This window comes from Clupea harengus, chromosome 21, assembly GCF_900700415.2.
Source record: "Clupea harengus chromosome 21, Ch_v2.0.2, whole genome shotgun sequence".
In the NCBI taxonomy this organism is placed as follows: Eukaryota; Metazoa; Chordata; class Actinopteri; order Clupeiformes; family Clupeidae; genus Clupea; species Clupea harengus.
Genome location: NC_045172.1, coordinates 16,196,834 through 16,221,102, shown reverse-complemented (window position 1 = coordinate 16,221,102; position 24,269 = coordinate 16,196,834). Strand labels below are relative to the sequence as shown.

General features: G+C 44.0%; 1 protein-coding gene across 1 annotated transcript in view; it reads right to left on the bottom strand.

Annotated features, from left to right (window-relative positions):
* The window catches only part of LOC105911715 (gamma-aminobutyric acid receptor subunit gamma-3-like), a 49,373-nt gene that overhangs the window by 24,692 nt on the left and 412 nt on the right, over positions 1-24,269 (bottom strand). Inside the window, exons 2-3 of the mRNA XM_012840544.2 lie at positions 23,729-23,874; positions 4,639-4,706 (exon numbers count right to left, since the gene is read on the bottom strand). Coding sequence (XP_012695998.1) covers positions 4,639-4,706; positions 23,729-23,874 — 214 coding nt within the window. The remainder of the gene's footprint in view (positions 1-4,638; positions 4,707-23,728; positions 23,875-24,269) is intronic.

The window sequence follows — 24,269 nt, the reverse complement described above, 5'->3', positions numbered from 1 at the left end:
TTTGCTTCCGCTTTAGCTTGAGACCTCTACATGACAGCGTGAATTAATTGTTCCTGACGTGAGTAGGGCGAGCTAGGCGACAGAGTTTTGATGAAAAATGGTCAAACATAAAACCCATCTGAATTATGAACCATTAAAGGTGTCTGGGAGACGAATAAGGGAAACTCAAGGGTTATATAAAGTTGTCTTGACGGGCTCCAGATACTTAGATGGTCTCTTTATTGCTTTCATGTCTCCTACCTTTCTCTCAATGAGATCTGGCACTTTAGTCAGAGAAGAGATGCCAGAAATGAGGAAAAAAAGGAACGCAATGTGTCACATTCAATTTATTGTGTTTGCTCTGGGCAGTCTGGTAAAAATACAACGTAGGCTGCGAGAGAGTACAAAGTACTTATAATATCGTAATTAAATAAATTATGATTGAAAGAAACGTGTGTTTGTTCATGCCTCTGCATTTAAACAGATACCCTTTTTGATCCTCCTTAAAAAAATAAAAAAAAATCAATATTCAACATCCTTCATAATCACAGACTCCAGTAATTATGGGAAAATAAAAACCCTATTGTTGAGTTATGACTACTTTAAATGGCACGTAATGCCAAGCCAAGGGTGAACAATCAGCTCAGGGGGGATGAACACACATTTGTCATCCAAAGCTCGCCATGTCAACGAAGCTCTAGCAGCCCCCGTGCCTGGACCAAAATGTCCGTGACAGAATGCAAATATGCAGAATGGTGACAAACTGAATTTATCCTATTTCATTATTACTATTAAATGTAATGCATCATCGCCCTGGCCACAGTGTGCAGGAGGGATTGGTTTCAGATTAACTGAACAGAGCCGATCTGTGCTGTGCAGTGGGAGAGAAACAGACAGCATTGTGTTAACTCTGAACACCGCTTCGATGACTCATGAGTACATTCAAAACACCTTACCAGGCACTAATAGGCAAAATTAATACGATGACTTTCAAAGGAAATCCCTTACTAGCAAAATGGTAAAAAAAAAAGAAGCTAAAGCTAAAATATTAAAAGCACATCTACTGAGAGGCAGGTGAAACATTCAAAGCACACACACTACTTCGCTGGTCTTCTTTTCAGACACCTAACTCACACATTCAAAGCTTAACTTCTCTCTACCCAACTGATGAAGAACATAATTATTATCTTTCGTGGATAAATGCAGGCATTTAACAAATCGTTTCCAGGCCATAATGCTCTCCACCACCATGGGCTGTTTTTACCCCTCGTGAGTGCATTCAGACTCATTAGGGTGATTGTCGGAGGTACTCTCCAGCTGAACTTCCTGTCTTGGGTGTCAATAGCGTGACACACAGATGTTGCCTTCAACACATCTGATGCCTTGGGGCACCGCAGCAACTCTTTCAGAGAGTGACGATGCAGAATGTATTGAATAATTCATTAATTCAAAGCAATGCTATAGCTCATCACAGGGACTCCAGAGCCTATACATTTGCTTGTGATTAAAAAAAATCACACACACAGAGAGATGTATCCAAGAGAGAGGGAGAAAGAGAAATGAGATGAGATGCACTACCTCTACGAGAAACAGCCAAACTATTATTCATGGGGCATTTCATAGAATGTGTTTTTCCGGCTGCAAAAAGCTGCAAGTGATATTAATTATGGGGAAGCATTGAGTGTATTCCCAAAGAGACAGTGAACATGTAGAGGCATGTTTGTGTGTCTTAGTGTGAGTGTGTGTGTGTGTATCTGTGCTGTGTTTGTGTGCATGTCTGTGCGTCACTAGTCTGAAGTTCATACATTCCCTTTGGTTATATGGTATCTCTGTCAGCTTCCACAGTTCAATCAACCACACTGACAAAAGCACCCAGGGTTGTTTAGGAAAAATAAAATGGAGGGAAAAAAAAAATCTGCTTTCCAAAATCACACGAGCATTCAAACTCAACACACTGTTTTGCTATGTTTGTGACAGAAATGGATTGTAGCAAGATTTAAAAATATATATAGACATATGACAAAGTTAGACATCATGATTTATTCAATCATGAGGCCATTTTGCTATTTTCCCTTGCCCAAACCCAACTTTGTATCATGCCCCTATTCACAGAAGCTTTTAGAGGGTTACTGTGAATTATTGAAATGTTGAGTGCTATAGTATTTATACGACTATGGCCTACAGTGTACTAACTGTGCTGGTTGGTGCTTCATTCAAGAATCCTTTTTCATCAAATGGAGGGGAAAAAACAACATGTTTTACACTTTTTTTTGTAGCCCAGCACTATGTTGGCTGTGGACTCTCTGGTTCTCATGCCTTACTTGGGTCATGCCGCAAGGATGCAGCATACTTATTGGGGTTTCTAGAAGCTTCCACTGAGAATATTAACTTGAACAAAGAGAATAAGACACAATGAGGCGCTTTACAGCAATGAATAACAATGCTGCTGTCCTAAGGAATTCAAAGTCCTAAGGAAGAGGACCACAACTATCAGCCATCTGCACAATAAGTGACAAACTGGTTCGGCTAGATCAGACCAAAAAAACTTTGAAAATGCAAAGACGGTCATGGCGCATTGGGGGGCCTGGCCCGCCATGGAGGTCACTTATGCCCCCCCCGTACGAGCCTGTCTGAGTCACAAAACCCACTTCCCACCAACCGCCAGTATAGTTCTGTATATAGGCTACATAACTCCTGAATCATTTTCAATGGATTTGATTGGTTTGTCGATAGCGGAAATGATCTGGTTGTGCCTTAGTGTTAGGCTACAGTAGGCTAACTAGGTTATGTATGGTTGCATCGGTGTAAACTTTAGTCTGAGCTCTTAACCATGTCCTAAGTAGTGTCAGTGAACCGGAAATTTCATTTTGATTGACAAACAAATCATGTTGACCAACCAATCAAATTGTAACCTATAATAAATTTGAATGGTAACCTAACATCAGCAGACAGTCTCCTCTGGATTTGTTTGATATGAGAAGACACTGAATGTTAGCAACCTTAAACAGGTTAAGTAACATTAGCCTAACTCACTTCACTTCTGTTCGCCCTAACCATGGTTTGCTGATGTTGAGGAGTACAGGATGTTGTAGTGCCATTGCTTTGATGATAATCTCTTTAGTTGTTGGCTATAACTTACTAAGATAGGGTAGCATTTTGGTTAGGCAAGAAATATCGATTCAAAACGACAAATCTAGCAGCAGTTGGCTAAACCATGTGTTTCTGTGGTACTTTTTGTCTAAAAATGCTTGAAAAGTGTGCGTTTCAATACTATGACAGTGGCATGACTGTGACACTCCGAAAATCCCTGAGCTTGTGAGCAAGTTGCAATTGTAACCCACATTTTGGCAGAAGGGTTTTTGACATTATCTGTAAATGCCCCCACCCCCACCCCCCATTGAAGTACATACAACAACAACCAACAAGACTGAATGGCGAATAAGTGTTTTAACAAAAAAAAAAACATATTATGTAACCACGGGAACTCAAAGAATCCATTCCATTCAACTAGTTTAGGCAACAGCTAAGGCCACAGGTTGCTAAGTAAATCTGTACCACTTTGGGCAATGAGCTTTTAGGATGGAACAAAAAGCTCCACACAAGACCTGCGATACAAACAAAGTAGTCCCTATGCATAATTAATGTGGATTTCTAGCCTCCCTCATTCGCAGGTAGCCTGCTTGCTCGCTCTTCCAGAAAGTGGAAACGGATGATCTAAGGGGCAAAATTGACAGGCATGACCTGACAAGGGGCTGTGACTTCATCGCTCGCGAGGACGGAACGCTTCACAGGGGGACCAACGTGAGTTAGAGATGAGGCCTCGCGGTTATGCCAGACTCATGCTAACAACTAATTATTTTCCATTTCCCCTATCTCATTGTTCTATGAAGCCATGCAGAGTATGTGAACATATACATATATTTCTCTTTAGAAGTAGTTATGTCCATCCCCTGTCCGCAGTTATTAAGTAACAATGGCCAGACCACAAATTTTATATTTCTAGTACTGAAAAACCATGCCAGGTTCACAAGGTATAATGCATATTTCTAATAACTTGTTAACTAAGTATTTGGTAAAAAAAAAGGTATGATAGGAACACATTCAGTGAAAAGGTATTTAGCAAAATAATTGTTTCAGTATACACTAGTCTTTGTGTGCTACTTACATGCAATATTTCATGTAGCATTATGTATTAGTACAGAGATCTAGGGACATTGACAGGCAGTTATGGAGTTGTTACATGTATCCCTGGAGATGTAATTTGGTGGTGGTCGGAGAAATAGCAACTGGTTAGCGGCCCAGACGCCCACACATATCCCCTCATTAACTGACTGAGCGTTCTTCAGTTCCTCAGAGCTGTAGCAGACATCCATGCAGTGTGTGTGTGTGTGTGTGTGTGTGTGTGTGTGTGTGTGTGTGTGTGTGTGTGTGTGTGTGTGTGTGACTCCTGGCTCTATGTGACCTTGTGGTGAACTCAGAGAGCCATGAAAGCACACTCTCTCAGTATGGTGCATCACATTTTTAACAGGGTTAAATGAGAAGAGATTTCTGTGTAAAAAGACTGTTTTGATTTATATTGTGTATATGTGTTTGTCTGTCTGTCTGCCTGTCTGTTTGTCTGTGCATGTGAGAGAGAGAAAGTGAGAGAGAAACACTCACCATATCAATTGATGAAACAGGTCCTATACTGTTCACATATATGTCAACATCCACAATTGTTGGCTTACCTATAGGAAGAGATAAAAAAAAACGTACATTCACTGACAATCTGTAACAAATTCAACAACACATACTCAGAAACAGCATTAAACTGGATCAGTGACGATAACAGGCAGGACTAATTAACAAAGAGTTCACAGGTCACACTCATACATCCGATGGTTCACACCTTAACTGGTTTTATAAGTTTACAAGTGCACGTAGGTACAGTGCTTGCCGGAGTGCTTGTCTTTGCTTGTGTCAGTACAAAATAGAGTTAGTGATCAGGCTCTTAAATTACACGTAGTTCCACAGATTTACAGTTCTCTATCCCTCAGCTGTTTGCCCTTGCCTTGCCTCTATATAGTCCTTGGCAGATGTATCAGCCACTTAAACTGTCAAGAGAGCCTGCAATGGATAGCACAGCAGACAGCCCTACGTGTCACAACATGTCAGCTACCTCGCCATGAATAATTCCACCGGACTCGTCTAAACAGCGCTCAGAGAATCCATGGCACACATGTCTGAGGGAGTCTCTGCTTTTTATCTTGCAGATTTAGAGGCTCTGCGAGATTCTGTGAGATATAACCAATATGCGTGTGTCTATTTTTGAAAAGTCTCACACGTAGGGCTTTATGAAAGTTTCATTGCCATATATTATACAAATGCTTTTTGTGCGTGCATGTGCGTGTGTGTGTGTGTGTGTGTGTGTGTGTGTGTGTGTGTGTGTGTGTGTGTGTGTGTGTGTGCTTGTGTGTGTGTGTGTGTGTGTGTGGTGTGTGTGTGCGTGTGCACCATGTATGTTTTATTGGAAAAGTGTTGCACATTAAGTGATGATTAAGTGACTTCTTTCATATTTCATGTCATGTCAACGAATGCACCTGAAATGCAACCTGTTAATGTGTGTGATTAAATGTTGCCAGCCCAACTGCATATCTGACCACAGACAGACGCTGCAGATACATTACCTACTCTGCAGATCTACTGGACTACAGCAGACACAAGTAAGCTAATGTTAGCACACTGGTAATAAAATAATTTCATACGAATATGATTGGCAAATGATTTACTTGTTTTGTGAATAACCATGTAATGACTAGGAGAACATGATTTCCCTGTTGATGTTGATTTTTCAGTAAAAGGTTGGGCTGTGTGTGCTAAGTCCTACTCACTGGCTTTGACAAACACTTTTGCTTGTGATATGAAGTCGAAAGCAAAAGAAGGGAGGGCAAAGAAAAACATGTCCATTGATGAGAATCCAGAGAGAAATGTCTGAGAGCTTTGAGAGCCGTCTGTGGCATCTTCACATCAGCAAACGCTGCCAGACCCCCAACAGGGAAAGGCAGCTACTCAGGCTGAGCATCAAACCCACATCACGAAAAACATAAAAGCACGACGTGGAGAAAGGTTACCAGAGAATGTGTACGGCTTCTAGCAGCGGTTCTCCCACCTACACTGAAGCCCCATGCTGAGGCAGGTCAGAAAGTGCATCTTCCCTATTCAACGAACTAGGGCATTTCTGAGTTAATATATAAGCAACCATTTTTAGAGGATGAAGCAACCGCAAGATGAGGCAGAGTGGGCCTCCATTGTGGCTCTGCAGTGACTAAGGAGTGGCTGTATGATGAGGGAGATAAATGGCTCTATTGTGACTGTGTGAGGACTAGGTTCAATCTTGCTTTGGAGGAAATCCAAGGTCTGGGAATGCAAATCTGGATGATGAGTCTATACCAGCACAGGCCAAATGTTGGTGCCATGACCCAGTATAAACTCACAATTTTAGAAACTTTTTTAGAAACTTAAGCTATAATGGAAGAAAATAACACTGCATTACACAAGTGCACTCATATGCAACATTTGCCCTGCAAGGCACATGAAAAAACAATGGGAGACAGGCATGTCCATAGAGGTTTTTTCTTCATGGAAATCATGAAAAACACAGACACTCAAGGGGAAAACAGGTCAAGTGAACACTAGCACCATGTCATGGGCATAGACGTCATCACTTCCTCCAGTGACTTCAGCCCAGACGCAGACCCGTCCCCACTGCCCGACTCTTCTTTGATCATTGCAGAGACGAGCTGTACCCCTCGACCTTGCCTGCCGGCCAGCCTGCTACTGCCCACCGAGTGCCCACCATCCTGCTTCTTCTGACAGACGTCCACGCCCAGCTCTAAGATCCACCATATCTGCTTCCTCAGTTTCCATTCCACTCCTTTATTCTCAGTGCATTTCACTGAGCCGTCATTTCGCTGTCTGGTTGGTAGGATAGTTTAACAAGGAATAATAAACTGGTATCGTACTCTAATTTCAACCTCTCTGACTCTACAGTCCTGAGTAATCAGTACCTACTTCTCCTTCTGCTCGTCATCTGCGCGCATATTCCATACTATCTCTCTCTTTTTCACCTGATTAATTATTAACTTAATTAGCACCTTGGGGCTCTTCCAGTCTCCGTACCCACTGTGGCACAGTGGTGGTGCCCCATATAAATGTACTTACATGGAATAGAACTTTCTCCATATCAAAAAAAAAAAAAAAAAACTGAAACAAAAGATTTTAATTAAAGCCCATTATTAACGTAGTGTAATATTTAAAGGGCGTGCATTACTCATTGTTGGTTCAGTCATTCCACAAATTCTAACTCAGGGTGTTAGGAATGCATGTCCCTGTGGTTAGGCTGTCTCTGCGCGTTGGGGCTCAGCTGGCTGCATCGCTAATAACAGCAATTGTTGGTGGGGGGACTGGCCTGCCTGTGTCAGGGCACAACCCCTAAACCAGAGGGAGGACGAGGACACACGCTTACAGGGACCGTGCTGCAAAAATAGAGGGGAAAAACTAAAAAAGGCTCCATTGCCTGCTGCAGTGCTAGCCAGAAGGTGTACTGTATGTGTGTGTGTGTGTGTTTGTGTTTGTGTGTGTGCATAGGTGTGTGTGTGTGTGTGCGTATTAGTGTGTGTGTGTGTGTGTGTGTGTGTGTGTGTGTGTGTGTGTGTGTGTTTGAGTCCCCAGAGGAGTACCTCCACCAGCACCGCTGGAACAACACGGCTCACAACTGTCGCAAACCTTGCAACTCTTTATCGAACCTCCTGTCATAAAGAATTCATAGCCCAGAATTTCATGTTCAGCCCCCGGCACTCTCTCAAGTCACCCCACCTTTTCGATACCTATTAGCATCCAGTCTTTAGCGCTTATCCCCGTAATGAGCGGCTCACGCTAGCATGGTCGCCGCCTTGCGTCACTCGTAGGAAAAACTGACTTTGCCCATTAGCTTTGAAAAGAAGATGTCCTGTTCAAACGGAGTTTGAAGCTCTGTACCTTGATGTTCGTAACGAAGATGATACTCCTGTGCGTTATCACGGGGGGAGACTGTGCAAACTCACGCACCAGGGTAGAGGGGGAGAAAGAGATGTGTTTTTTTAGCTGAGATGAAATATGCACAAGCACATGTTAGTGTGAAATTTATGACCGACGTGAATTTATGAATTTATCACCAACGTGATTCCTGTAACCACGCGCAACAAGGTGATAAAAGCACCGGCGTAACTTTTCATTAGGACCTCTCAACTGTAAGTCTGTACAACTGGTTTTATGTTAATGACAACAATGCTACATACATCATCTTCACATACTATCGAGATGAATATGTATATCCCATACAAACTGCAGCAAAACACCCAGGGGAGTTACACATCGTTGTACAGCATACTAATACATTATACATACTTGCTGGCAGGTACTGGTGCATTGTCATGTTTGCATGTTTCACTCAGTACAGTGCAGATCTTGAGTTTTATTTAAACAACCAAACCATTGTCAAATGCCATTAGAAGACAGAAGAACACAATTTTGGCCCTTGCTTGTGAGGCGTCCTCGAAAGTGGTGTTGCACTGATGTAAAATCTTTGAAATATTTTCTTTCTGCTCCACTCTGCTCTGTGTTCTGGACAGCGCTGTGTGTTGACTAACCACGACCATGACACACTGACCTCATTTTCTTGCCACGGCATTCCTGTCTCAGCTCTCTCTGCAAACCACACAGATCTCCCTTTGCCTGCCTTTGTGAACTGGTTTATTTTCACACACCCCCCCCCCTCCCCCATCTAAGATAGTTCTCTGTTTTTCCATAATTTCGAGAGACTGAAAATAACAGTGTTGGCATACATTTACTGTGTTATTGTGCTCCCTGGAAAAAAATGTTTTCAAACTTTGCATTAAGTAAAGCTATAGTAAGTATCAAGCTATACAAATGAAGCTACACAACCACCTTGTGTGTGTGTGTCATGTATGTTAATATGTTCCAGATATTTTATATGCTTCACATAATGAGCTTATTCCATGATGCAAAGCATCAGATTCAGTTCCTATCCTCAACAGCCTCTTCAGGAGAACAAGTGTTTGTCTGTCAGGGAGATTAGGTGGCCAGGCTCAACTCATTGCTCAAAGCAGATTTCTAGCTCGACAAAGTGCTCTTGTGGACCCTTCTGAATGGGACTCTTCACAGTTTCGAAAATAGACTTACTCTGAAGAGTCCATTTTCCATTTTATGGCAAGAGTGGCAACGAAGGAAATGTTTGGAAGGGTTCTTTGCCAGTAGTGACCGGTCCCATGTGGTTTACAACAGTACGGGATTTTTTTTTTTAAATGCTTTAGCGCATCCGCCTCGCTCTCTTAGCACCTATACCCTCCATCCACATGTAAAAAGTCTGTTTCCCTTTCTGGCCGTCCTAAGAAAAGACTCGAAACCTCTAACAGCACTATATATATACGCTATATATACCGTATATGAAAAGTTTATGGCATTTTTTATGTACATACTCGGACATAGACACACTCATACACACACAACATGCAGCTCTCTCCTCTAAGAGAGGCATTACCATCTACCAGGCTGCCATCTGCCATGTGAAGTGACCCTGCCTGGGTTAATGGAGGAGCAGCTTTTAAACCCTGTTAGGCCATCGCTGTGATGGGGAAACAAATTAGGAGCCGTCAGCCCCGGCAGGTCCCTTCGCGCCTGACTGGCGCTCTCTCTCTCTCCTCCCCCCTCGCTTCGTCCCATGAGCAGGCATTAATTTGCTCAGGAGAGCGCAACAGCAGCAGCAGCAACTCAGCCACCTCTGAGATGGAAAGACGGAGGACAGACATTAAGCATCATCAACTCCACGAATGAACACCGTGCCAGACCAGGGCCGCACCTGGGCCAGATCTGGTCCCCCCAAAACCAGCAGGAGCTACCTGTGGAGGATGCAGGCTGGGGGACTGCCCCAGGCATGGGCAATCACAGCCCTGTGTGCCGCCTTAAAGCCGCCAGTTGACCCCTTGAGGCGGCTGCCTTAAATTGACTCAGATCTGGCCATCGCTGCTATTGCTTTTCTGATTGGAACGAGAGGCGAGGTTTCCGATTGGTCTGCCATAATGAGGTCTGAGGAATCTTCTAGATGCTGACGGCGACTCCATTTGTAGTAATAATGGATCGCTTATGCATTCCCGACCTCCCCCACCCCCTCCCCACCCCCACCCGTGTGGTTTTGATTTAATGCAATGCTCTGTGACAGGTTCTCTATTCGGTGCCTCAAGGAGCAGGGCACTGAAATTTTGTGCCCCCAAAAAGTGCTGACAGGCGACTGCTTGCCTTCTGCACCATAAACCCAGGATATGGTCTCATCAAAAATAAATTATTTTTTTGTCTGTGCCCTTGCTCCTAAGCTTCCAATACTGCCGTGGCATACCCATACCTCACCTTATGTTAGCAGACTTATACCCATGCGGGACATTCCCGACATATTCATCTACAGTCCTGCACCCTATAAACACCTTTATTGTCTGAGTCAATACAAAGGGACTCGTGACATTTCATCTCACTGAATGGGGAAGAAAATATCTCCAGTTTCATCTCTGTGGGCTAATCTTGTGCTTCAAAACAAGCAGCAGGTCTAAGGCCTGATAAATAGGGGGTCCAGAGAGGCAGGCTCAGCCACTGGTCCAGTAATCTGTTTTGCCGGGAGCTGAAATGCAGCCTGTCACAGCTACCGGCGGCCAGACAAAGGTAATTAAACGGTACGGGCCGAAATACCACGGGCTCTCTGGTGCGCGAGAGAGAGATTAGTTCATACTTTCGCTGTCTGTCTCTGTCTTCGTCTCCTCACCTCTCCCACTCTCTTTCTCTCTCTCTCTCTCTCTCTCTCTCTCTCTTTCTCTCTCTCACTCTCTGTCCCCATCTCGGTTTTTCTCTCTTGTTTGATCACACACTCACATAGTACACAAACACTGAATTGCTGAATATTGTACACACTCACAGGTGCTTTCATAGAAAATGAATGAGTGTAAATGTTTTGATATAAAGATCACCGGGAATGATTTCACATTCAAACACACACACACACACACACACACACACACACACACACACACACACACACACACACACACACACACACACACATACTCAAAGAGATACTTTAAAGAAAAGTAAGTGTGTATGTCAGGTTAAAGATGCGAGTTTCGGTTTCACGAAAGGGTTGTTGATATTTGAGCTCAATAGCCATTTAAATTACACCCCTTCCCTTCTGTGTTTCTGAAGCGCCGTGTTTATTGGCTGGGATTGTTTATGGCTCGGTCCAAGTTTGTTTTCTATTAACAGTATAGAGCCAGAATTGACACCAGTTTGAATTTGAATGCAAAAACTGAACGGACAGCTAGAGGATCGTGAGAAGTGATTGGCTGAACTTGACCAAAAGTACTTCATATTAAAATCATGGACTGTACGTTTAAGGAAGGCCACACATGGTCAAGGACAGCTGACTAACATCAACAAAGATTTTAACTGGGTTTGAGCTTACTAACAGCGAGGACTTCCTCAGCCTGTTTTTGCTAAAACTCCCCTAGACAACCAGCTCTGTAGGTAGCCATCATAGCTCACGACGATATACACACCCACCCACCCTCCTGTTGGTATCAGTGGATTGAATCCACTTCAGTGGCACCCAACCACGCTCCCATCTCTCATCTATTCATCTCCTTCATATCTCATCTCATTTAGTTGGACATGGTGAAAGCCTGGAGAGGCCATTCCCCATTTCAGTCTCTCTCCCTCCCTATTTTTCTCTATCCCCCACCTATCGCTTTCTCTATTTCTCACTCTCACTCTCTCTCTCTCTCTCTCTCTTTCTCTCTATCTCTCCATCCTTGCCTCCCTCCCCACTTCATTCCCAATTCCGAAGTGTTAGCGTTCGTATTTTGTGTCGTGGTCCTCCTGGAGAGCTGTGATAGATTGATCATATTTGGAGGCATGTATCCCCATGTAATCAGCCTCACTAGCGGCAGAAATAAGGACACGGACCGCCTTGGAGGAGAGCGGAGTTAATGGCGGCCCCCGTGCCTGTCTGCGACAGTAAGTTATGAGCCAGGCAAATTGCTGAGATTGCTTTAATATCATCGTTCTCACAGAGGAAAAGGAACCGGCGTTACTCCCACACACACACTCAGATACACACACAAATGCACGCACACACACACATTCAGACACACTCACACTAAAAAGTGAACGGCAATGAGAACACCTAGACCATCTTTTTGCCCCATTTTTCTGCTATTACCGTTATTATTGTGGAGTTTATATTTTTAACATCTGTTTTGGAAAGGCACCTCTGCATTTTGGAGGCTGGTATTCGGGGGACATGTCTTCCCCCTGGCTGCGTTGGTGACCTGATAGAGTGTTTTGACGGGGAGTGAGCTACAGTGACACTGGAGGAGGCGGTGGCATAGCCTATTGCATATCAGGTTCCCTGCCTGGTGAGATGTCCCCTTAAGATGGCAGCTTGGTGACATTTGGTGGTGGCCCACGCAGAGCTATGTTTCATTTGACTCCTCCAAAGAGGTCCAAATCTGTCAAAATGTCAAATGACGACGAGTTGATGTCTGCTCGTGTCTCCGGGTCATGTAAATGAACAGTGTCCTTTCAGCAGACATTCGCACTAATTGTAGCAGCTAGCTTGTCAACAAGGAGTGAAACACGTGCCCGGAGAGTGATGATTGGGGATGAGAAATGCAGGCAAATAGATCACATTCTTATGGCTCCATGACACAGCAGTCTCTAGCTGCTGCAACAGTAATTGGGAGACGGAAAGTTTCAAACAGATGATCCCTATACCCAACGCTGCATCATATCCATGAATTATTTCCGCTGAGAGCCTACACTCTACACGACTTGTGCCGCAGACATATTGATGGAGTAGATGTGAGATTGAGCATTATATGCAACGGAAACAGCTTCTTTCATCTCTCAGTCTACTGTGTGGGAAGCATTTAAAGCTTGTTTACGGGGTCATTTACATTTACATTTACATTTAGTCATTTAGCAGACGCTTTTGTCCAAAGCGACGTACAAGGGAGAGAATATTCAAGCTACGAGCAATAGAACCTGGTGTAACAATAAATAAATACTACTTTACATAAGAAATATAACAAAATGAAATAAAAAAAAAGAAGGAAAGAAGTGCAGAAATGTAACTGCTGTAATTGCAAGTTACGCACTAGTCGAAGTGCCAGTTAGGACGGGAAGTGCTCTCTGAAGAGTTGGGTCTTCAAGAGCTTCTTAAAGGTAGAGAGGGACGCCCCTACTCTGGTAGTGCTGGGTAGTTCATTCCACCAACGTGGAACTACAAATGAGAATAGTCTGGACTGCCGTACTTGCACAGACGGCAGTGCCAAACGACGCTCACTAGAAGAGCGCAGCATCCTGGGTGTAACATTTGCCCTTACAAGAGCATTTAGGTAGGTGGGAGCAGAACCATCAAGCACTCTGTAGGCAAGCATAAGTGACTTGAACTTAATGCGAGCAGCTACAGGCAGCCAGTGGAGGTCAATAAGAAGCGGGGTGACGTGTGCCCTCTTCGGTTGGTTGAACACCAGACGCGCCGCCGCGTTCTGGATCATTTGTAGTGGTTTCACCACGCAAGCCGGCAGGCCCGTTAGGAGGGCGTTGCAGTAATCAAGGCGGGAATTCACCAAGGTTTGCACCAGCAGCTGGGTGGCATACTGGGTTAGGTACGGCCTGATTTTGCGGATGTTGAATAGCGCAAAGCGGCAGGACCTAGAGACAGAGGCAATGTGGTCCGTGAAAGTCAGTTGGTCATCAATAATGACCCCGAGGTTTCTTGCTGTTTTGGATGGAACAAGAGACAAGGAGTCAATATTGATGCTGATGTTGTGGTGGATGGCCTGTTTGGCTGGAAAGACCATCAGTTCCGTTTTGGCCAGGTTCAGCTGAAGGTGGTGGCAAAGAGAAGTGGTCCCATCACCGAGCCTTGGGGCACCCCTGTGGTAAGGTGGTGAGGTACAGACAGCTGACCTTGCCATGACACCTTGAACGAGCGCCCAGTGAGGTACGATTCAAACCAGGAGTGCGCCTTGCCAGAAATGCCCATACTTGACAGTATGGACAGAAGGATGCGGTGGTTGACTGTATCAAACGCAGCTGATAAATCAAGCAGGACGAGAGCTGAGGATTGAGCTGCTGCTCTAGCTGTTTTCAAGGCCTCTGTCACAGACAACAGGGCTGTTTCGGTGGAGTGACCACTTTTGAATCCAGACTGGTTTGGATCGAGGAGATTGTTCCTTGATAGGGTCAGATAATCTCTTACGTGTCATCTGCCAAAAAGTCAAGCAGTTCAATTGTCTGAGAAATTTTACAATTATACAATTAGTATGCTACAGCCCCTACCCCGGCTCTGTATAATAGAAACAGCTTCTTTCCCACTAAACATTTGTTTAACATGAAAATGAAGAAGAAGAAGAAGAAGAAGAAGAAGGAGAAGCTGATGATTGTGATGATGAGGATGATGAAAAGATAAAATGTCTGTCATCAGTACAGTAGTATTGTAGTGTTTACAAATGTGTCATTCTATTTGTTGTTGTTATGACAATGCTCTCTGAGTCTATAATGGTCCTTGGAATCTCTGAGGTTTTGTTTGAGACCTCAGATGCTCTTAGAACCACTCTGATGATCCTTTGAGCCACTATGTTGTGAAATGCTTGTACGTTTCTAAAGTTTCTCCCTGTTTACCACTTAGGCTGTAATTGCCAGGTAAAACAGCTAACATAAAAGCTCTGTCGGAAAATATGACGCACGGTAGGAAGCTGACATTTTAGTGTACTTTAGAGACACTTCACTGTGGACGTGAGAGATGAGAAACTTTGGGCTCACTGCAGCGACGCTTCCCTTAACACGCACACACACACACAGACACACACACACACTTACACACACACGCACACACACAAACACACACACACACACACACAGACACACTTACACACACGCACACACACGCACACACACATGCACACACCGGTGTCAGCAACCCCCAAGAGAATGCTTTCCCAACAGTGAAAATGTCCACCGTAGGGGCCTCTCTCATTAACTGTCTCTCTCTCTCTCTCTCTCTCTCTCTAAAAGGCCCAGTGGTGAGAACCATGACTGAATCCAAGCAAGCAGACAGGAACAAGACTCTTTTAAAACCTTTAAGTGAGCTATTTTTAAGAAGCGGTGCAGGTGCAGGTTGTGCATGTGTGTGTGAGAAAGGCATGAAGATATTTGTATTACTTTCAGGAGTGGATGTGACAAACGAAAACCAGGGGGAAAGCCCCAGGAGCTGTCTCAAGCCTCACAGCAGTGCATTCTGGGTCGGGAGCAAGATTCCATTCCCTCTAACTCAGACATTAGGATCTAGTCTGGTACCTCCCGGCGATATCTCAGCTTACTTGTTTCTCTGAGGTTAGGGTCTGGAAATGTACAATCACAAAGCGCTTGTTAGGCCAGATTTCTCTACCTGCCAATCAAGAAGCTGCAGGGGGTGGCATGCGTGTTGAGAAACAGGAGGCACTGACATTTGCAGGCTGAGTAAGACAGCATGGCTGTTCTCAGTACCACATTTGGATCCATTTAATCAGATGTTACAGTATGTAGATAAACATAAGAAATTAATAGAGCTGTATAGTTGTTTAGGAAAGTCTGTAATGACCCTAATGGGCTTGGGAAGTTTGGTTCTCTGTGTAGCCTTGTGCTGTGCAGAACTTTATCGATTTAGCATCTGAGCTATGAGCTGATCCAAACACTTTCAATGTAAACCAAATTGACGCAGACATTAAGGTGAACTCCTAGCCAAAGTGAAATTTTTAAAGAACATTTCCAGACCACAATAAATGTAGGCAAGCAGTGGCAGGCTAAGTCAGATGAATTACTGTAATGTCTGGAGATTTGTCAAGAGCACTTTTGCAAGGCTGAGACGGCAGGATGGGCTGAGGTGTCAACTGTAGGTGATGAGTGATAGTTGTGTAAAGATACATCTGTTCCACTCTTCAGTCTTTTTTCCATAAAGAAGTAAAGAAGTGTATGTATAATGTGCCATACATCACTTTGTCAATAGAAATACGCTCAACTACTTTGATCCATTAATATATTTTACCTTGTGTCTTCTCATCTTTAGTAGTCTGAAACTATGTATAATGTATTAAACTTGCCATTGTGTACATACAGTGCACACATACACCCACACACACACACACACACACTAACATGTATTATGCACAGAGGAGACATGCTTCTGTGATATCACAACAACAACAACAAACACCTAAATAACTAATCAGAGTGTAACATATAAGTACGTTCCGGGTTACACACCTTCAGGTTCAGGAAACATCAAACCTTTATCCAATTAGGAAGAGGAATATAAGGGACCCTCTGTGGAATACAAATGATTCCCACCATACCATGTGGTCAGATCATCACACACGCTTATTACTGTAAGAAGCCCTGCTCTCTCCCTCTGTCAGATCAGGGAGTGATACAAATCTCCAAGTAATATTGTTAAAGGGGACCACTTATGTTCGTTTTCAGTAGTCATGATTTCATTTTTGGGGTGTACTAGAATAGATTTACATAATTTTTCTCATGTACTCCCACCTCATGATGAGCCCAGTGTGCTCTGATTGGTCAGCTCCACTGGCAATAACATCATCGTTGGGCAATACGGATTGTGTTATGAGATTGCATCATCGTGTAACAGAGGAAAAGGCTGGAATTCCAATGAGGCGTTTCAGGCAACTAAGAAACAGCTTCCTGTGTGAGAGAGTTACTGCCTCTGGTGTGTTCTTTGGGCTTTTGTACCGTGAAACCATTACATGCAAGCTATATAACACACTTAAGGAAAGTGGAAAACCGGAAAAGCATAATAGGTCTGCTTTAAATCCCACGTAGATGAAAAGAGGGAAAAATACACAAACTTTTATTTGCAAACAGTCTACACACATACACATGACACACATGTGAAGTCTACACACATACACACATACACACATACACACATACATATGATACACATACACACATACTTATGCATAAACATCCACACCTGCATTCACAGAGATCAAGAGAGGAGAGAACACACTCACTTCTGCCTGCACACATGCAAATGTAACGGTGGCAGCAGGTACAGTGCATTGCAGTGAGTAAACCTCACTCCCCGACACCTTAAAGGAAGTACTAGTGACAGACGCTACCACACATGGGTTTTAGCCTCCTTGCTAGCGCACTCGCCTCCCATGTCCGAGGTTGTGAGTTCGAGTCCGGTGCGGGACTGTGCTTGTCTACACAACGCAGGTTACACAAACACCCATGCACACACTTCACCCACATAAATACACACAACAAAAACATACACACACAAATACGCGCAAGGCTTTTACATGCATGCCAATACACATTCACACCTGTGTAAACATGCCCACATGCTCACACATGCACATGCCAAAAGAAAGCACGGAGGCACTGACGGGAAGGCACTGAGAGCCGCATGCAATATGCATGAATTCATACATGCACCAGAGCCAACAGGTAGCCACTGATAGTGAACTGGATGCATGAGCCAGCAAGCAGACATACACAATGTATGGGCCCTTAATGCAAAATATGCTTCATGTACCATGTGCATTTGTACACACACCAACCACCAAACAAACATGCACAACTACATGCATAACTGCATGTACACACATGCAAACACACATTCCCTCACACACAAACACACACACACACACCCACACACACACACACACATTGCTCACCCTGGCTCTCCTCACAGTGCCTTGCTAATGAGAGGATCAAAGGCCTATGCACAAGGTGGATTATGGGATTGCGAGCTACATGATAGCCTGAATGAGGATTATGGAGATGGAGAGAAGAAACCATAGCAGCAGGCAGCAGTTAGCTTAGCGACCGACCCCCATCAAAAATTCAATGAGGGAAGAAATGGCATCTCATCAGTCTCCAGTCATCTTTCTCCAAGGAGGCAGTTATTGATCAGCTAGTTATCTGCTCAGTGCCTGGGCATGACAGACTGGCTTGGTGTTAATTTGATGTCAAACGCTCGGATTTCACACACGTTCAAGGGCTCACATGCATTATACAAAAGATGTTTCGAGGTCAAATCTTTTTTCTGTTTTTGTGTATATGTAGTAATACACACATGGACCAGTCATTTATTTTTTTCTTCATCTGAGGAACTTAAAAGGTTGATTTATTGCATAGTAAAAATCAAATTTTTCTTGTAGTTTTAGTGGGGAAAGGATGTATCATTAAACTTTATAAATATTGCTTGACCCCTCAGAATTCATTATCTACTCTGAAAAAATTAATGCATTCCAGAAATTCATAAGAACTTTTTTTCTGTTTGAATAGTTATAAAGTAAAATATGTATATAAACGACCATGTAACTTTTTCATTGTAACCAATCACACTGATTCAACAGTGAAGAATATGCTAATTTCTTTTCTTATGAAGTTTCTTTTTATGCAGTGCGTCCCCTGACCATTGTACGGGCTGGTAAAAAGGACAGCCTGCTTTTATAATTGTTGTGACCTGTTTTTACGGTTATGCATTCCTTTTTATGGTGTGCTTCTCCTGATTTACTAACCTACCATAAGAAAGCCCATTGTGTGGCATTTGCATATCGAATATAAAGGCCCTCACCGCCCTCAGAACTAGCTTAAGTTACAGTAGAGAAGGGGTCAGATGAGAAGATGTCCAGATTTAACAGTGCGAGCGAACTTAATTATTTTCAAACAGAGAGGGTTTATTGTAGTTTATCAGAGAAGGCTCACTGCCAATGAGTGACCCTCTTCTGATTTCTAAGCTTTACAGAATATAAAAGGATGAAAAAACATGGCTTTGTTCAATGCAAATACTTTTCTCTCCTCTTAAGGTCTCGTCATCCTCTTAAATTCAAAGGGCTTACAGCACACGTTGGAGAAGAGTGGTGTCTATTGTTTCCACTTTCTTATTTCCAGTCTTTTTTTATTATTATTTTACTCATTTTTGTTCTCTCTCTCTCTCTCTCTCTCCCTTCCAGAAGTGGTTGAGCTGAAAGAAAAGCAGATTTGAGGAGTGAGTCTGCTGAGAGTGTTTCTCCCAAGAGATCCCAGATATGCTGAGCGCGGCCAAACAAAGGGGGGATTCAGAAGAATGGGGAAAGGAGAAAAACAACAAAAAAAGAAAAGAAGGGAAAGAAAGGAAAGAAAAGAAAGAGGGTGCAAAAGCTGCAAGTTGATAACAGCTACTGTCCCCCCCCCCCCCCCCCTCAACTCTGCCACCCACAAACAATGCTGAAATATCAAAAGATCCAGCCTTCCGATAATGATCCAATAATACTTTATCGATTACATCTCCATTTTTCCCCCAGAATGATAAGAGGGGACTCGCTTCCTCAAGGCAAAGTTGGATATTACGAAACTCACTAAGTATTGCTCCTCCTGGGCCCCATATATAGAGAAAGAATCAGTGGTACTAATAAGAAAGGCAATGAGAGCAATACAACCAAGATATCATTCTAATGAAAAGAAAAGCTAAGCTTTTTTTTCTCCCTCTTGCCTCTGCTGTTTGTATTCATAAACAGTGGTGGAAAGAGATCCTATTTGTCTGCATTATTCATATGGTGGAGACTGCGCTGATAGAGTTGTGTCTGATTAAAGAAGTAAGAGAAACCCCAGCAACCACCCTTTCCCATTAAGGGTGGAGAGTGCTCAGAGACAGACATTACTGTTATTGATTTCTTAGGAAAGACAACACCTGGAATCGGATGGAGAATCGGAACGCCGCTGTTTACGGCAAGAGAGCGGCGTGTGCCTGTTTAGGTGCGCCACTCCATTCCACGGAGAAGGGAGTGTTCCGTTCAAATAGGAAGCAGCAGGTACTTCCTGCCAGACAGCTGCACTCGCTCCAGAGAGTCAGAAGTGATGTGGGATCACGAGCAGGCAAGGGCTCTCCATTTTGTATTTGTGTGTGTCTGTGTGTGTGTGTGTGTGTGTGTGTGTGTGTGTGTGTGTGTGTGTGTGTGTGTGTGTGTGTGTGTGTGTGTGTGTGTGTGTGTGTGGTGTGTGCGTACCGACATGTCGCATCTGCTTGCTTTTGTGTGCCGTTTGTGAGTCCCTCATCACACACTTCAGTCACAGCTGGAAAGACTTGTGTGTGATGTGTGTGATGATAATGAGCTGAACATCACAGAGCCATAAAGAGTAGGGAGAGAGAGAGAGAGAGAGAAATTCAGAGAGATGAAGGAGGGAAAGAGAGATAGGTAAAAGGAGGGTAAGCGAGAAAATGGATGGAGAATAAAGAAGTGAAATGGACCTGAACACAGACATGCAGAACAGAGACAGAATGAGCGGGAGAGAGAGAGAGAGAGAAGAGGAGAAGAGCAAGATGGAGAGAGAGAGAGAGAAGAGGAGAAGAGGAGAAGAGAAAGAGGGAGAGAGAGAGAAGAGGAGAAGAGAAAGATGGAGAGAGAGAGAGAAAGAAGATGAGAAGAGAACTACAGGGGCTCCATGACAAAAGGAATGAATAAAGGGGGGATAGGGATTACCACAGAGAGAAGTCAGTACAGGCATGGGAGTGGGGCATAGATGGAGACAAATGGAGAGAGTGATATATATGTAGAATAGGGCTGTGAGATAAAGGAGGGTAGCCATACCCAGTGAAGAGAGCACTATCCCTCTTGTAAGAGATGTCAAGACACATAAACAGCGGCGGGAGATATGTAGAAGCAAAGAACTGCATTAACACACACACACCCCCCCCCCCCCCCACACACACACACACACACACACACACATTGACACAGACTGACCCATGGCCTGAAGAGCAGGCACATTTTCTGTTCTGATGTTTGCTGGAATCCATGGCTCCCATGAGTTGCCACAGTTGGTATTGGCACAGGGTCCCTGACAATCAGGCTCTCTGGGCATTAGTCACAACCCAAAACAACAAATCAGCCGGCCACACACGTCTATGAAATACTTGCAACAGACTGCACTGACAGCTGCCCCCCAACCCTCCATGGACTCACCGGTCACCATGTGCCACCCATGAATCCCCCCCCCCCCCCACCACCACCCCCCACCCCCAATCTGAGGACAATCCAGGTTCAGCCCGGTGACAGGCTTGCTCATGACAGACAGAGTCTCTCAGCTCCGTGGCAACATGGAGAGTTCCCAGAGATCTCCCCCCCCCCCTCCACACACACACACCTTCTCCTACCCACTCACTGCATATACACATTAACACACACATGTACATACACATTTACAGAAACCTCCCAAACACACACTTGCAGGCACACACACACATACACACACACACACATAAAATCCACTACCCCCTAGCATGGCATGCTGAGTAATGTATGCCGACCCACTTTAGCAGGGTTCCCCTGACGACCCAGAGAGAAGCTGACATAATAGGGACACGCTGGCAAGCACTCGAGAAACAACTTCCACCCATCCCCATCCCCATGGCCCAGACTGGAGCTGCACCCCAGCGGACGCAAACTCTGTGGGGTGTTTCCTGCATCTAAATCCCACCAGCCAGCAGGGAATTGAAGATGTAAGTAGAGGACAATGTTTCAGAGGGGGAATAAAAGCATGGTCCACTATTCTGACCACACTTTTAGAACTTAATGTTCAAAGACTTTCAAAGTTTTGATTTTGAACTCTCAACTACCCTGAATTTGCATTGCTAACACAGAGGATGCTTCTCAGTTTGTGTGCTTGTTTGCTTGTGAGTGTTGCTCACGTTGTGTTAACAATTCAGAGTGATGCTCAAATTAGACAAAAATAATGTTCTCGCAGGAAAGACTCTATGCCGAGGGAATGCTCTCCACCCTCACATCAAGCACACACAAACACACGTCTGAGTCTTCCTCATCCAGCAGCCCAAAGGACTGTCATTAGATGAATATGACACATCTGCCTGACAGAGTGGTTCTCTGCGGTTTTGACAGGTGTTCTTGCTGTACTCTGCTATTTCACATTTGATTTCCTTGTCTCCAGAATTATTATTTTTATCAACCAAAATAACTTACTTTTGCTTTAACTGATGGTGTGTGTGTGTGTGTGTGTGGGGGGGGGTGTTATGGTGTGTGCCTGTTTGTATGCATGTGTGGGTGGACAGGGGTGGGGGAGTTGGTGGTGGAGGAGCAAGGGCAGGGACATAGGTAGCAGACCTGGCATTTCTTTGGGAGACTTGACTACTCTCTAGACTGAGCAGCAGTAATGAAGAAGAAGATAGGCTGCACTGCTGCACCTTCATCTTGCAAAATCCAAATTAATCAACAACATGTGGAGTCTCATACCCATCACTCCACCCCCCACCCACCCCCTATCTAACCAGCCACAGGGCGGGGGGGGGGGGGTGTATGGGGCAGGGCGGGGTGGGGGAGTTCTCTCCCACACAGTCTTGCCTGATTGACTGAGTTCACACTGATGTGCAGACAGACATCCACACCCAGCGCCATTTAGTCTACACACCATTATCATTCCAGCCAACTCCACAGACAGTTTAGCATCCAATGGGGAGTATCATTGGCCCATCAGTACCCAAAACATGCATCCAACACACACAAACACACACACACAGATAGATAGATAGAGAGAGAGAGACACGCAATACAAGATCAGTGCTCATTAGCTAACATGCCCTCAATCTGTCTGAGGGTGGCACACTACCCTGAGGTGCAAATGTAAATTTTTCATCATCACATCGCTGGCTTGTGACAACCACCTTTCATGCGGAGTAATCTGGGCCGATGAACTGGGATCCAGGAGGGGCAGTGCAAAAGCATGTGTGTGTGTGTGTGTGTGTGTGTGTGTGTGTGTGTGTTTGCATTTGCGTGTGTGTATATGTGTGTGCCTTCCGAAGAGAAGTAGCAGGAGGAGTGGGAGGAGGAGGAAGAGAGGAGGAGGAGAGGAAGAGAGGAGGAGGGGGCTCCCGTTCATTTGTCGCTGTTTGGCAGCATCTTGATCCTAATCACTCAGAATATGTTTGGCTGTGTGCAATCTCTGCAAGTTCTGTCACCTACATTGCTCAGTAGAGGCTAGGGATCTTTGTTCTACTATGTCTCATATGTAGTACAACATACAAGTTCAGACCTTTAACTAGACTATGCATACAGTGCATAATGCTAATACCAGGTTGTTAAGAAATCTCATAAAATATTTGAATATAATGTAGTTATGCTTGTAGGTTGGTAACACTGGCTTACTGTTGTTAGCTCATCATGTAAACACCATATGGGTATGTTTATTATGGTATAATGTTATTATAATATCACCAGATAACGACTGACTGGCCAGACTAGGGTCACAACCACTGTGGGCTCAGCTGCAGTCCGAGCTCAGTTATTAGTCCCTCAGACACACTTTTCATTTATTTTTATGTAATTTACACTGAACTAATGTTGGCACCAACGAGGATCAGGAGCTTTAGTAAAATATTAAAGATCAGAATCTGCCAGCAACCAAATTTGATCAACTGGGCGAAAAAGATCTCAGATTGATATCTCCGAGCAGTTGTTGACAACTACAGTAGTCGCAAAGGGACTCACATTTCAGCACCGTGGACAGCGCACATCACAGCCCCTTGAAAAAGCTACAGCAGAATTTACAGTTCTCTACGAATGCCTTTTTGCCTGTTGATTGAAAAATGGAAAGTGTAACTCACCCCCGATATCTGGCCGAAGTTTCTTATCATAGTCTTTCAGTAAATTATTTAGTATCAGAGTTGTATCTGTCTCCTGACTCCTTGGAGCAAGCATCTGTTTGACAGTAACGTCCTCATATTCCTCATCATATTCCGTTGCTCTGCAACTGGAAAGAAAAGAGGCACATACAAATTCAGTTACCATGCATGACTACAGAGATAACACAACAGGTAACAAATTCATTTAATTGTTCATGTTTATGTAAGTCATTTGTTTGTTGCATGTGCGTGTGTGTGTGTGTGAAGGACCCAACCGGCTAATAGGCTAATTAAATAAAAGTTAATTTACAGGTGACCACCGAGTTACACCCTTTTTGGGTAGCAAGTGTCTGACTGATAACCTGCATCAAAATGCTCTTCACCGGCCTCATGAGACTTGACATATGAAACTACATGCGCATTCTCACGGCATATAAATCCATGTTAACTACTGCTCTATAATGTGACAGTACACGTACATATTTTGTTCATAATCCTTCAGTTTTACCTACAGCATTTAACA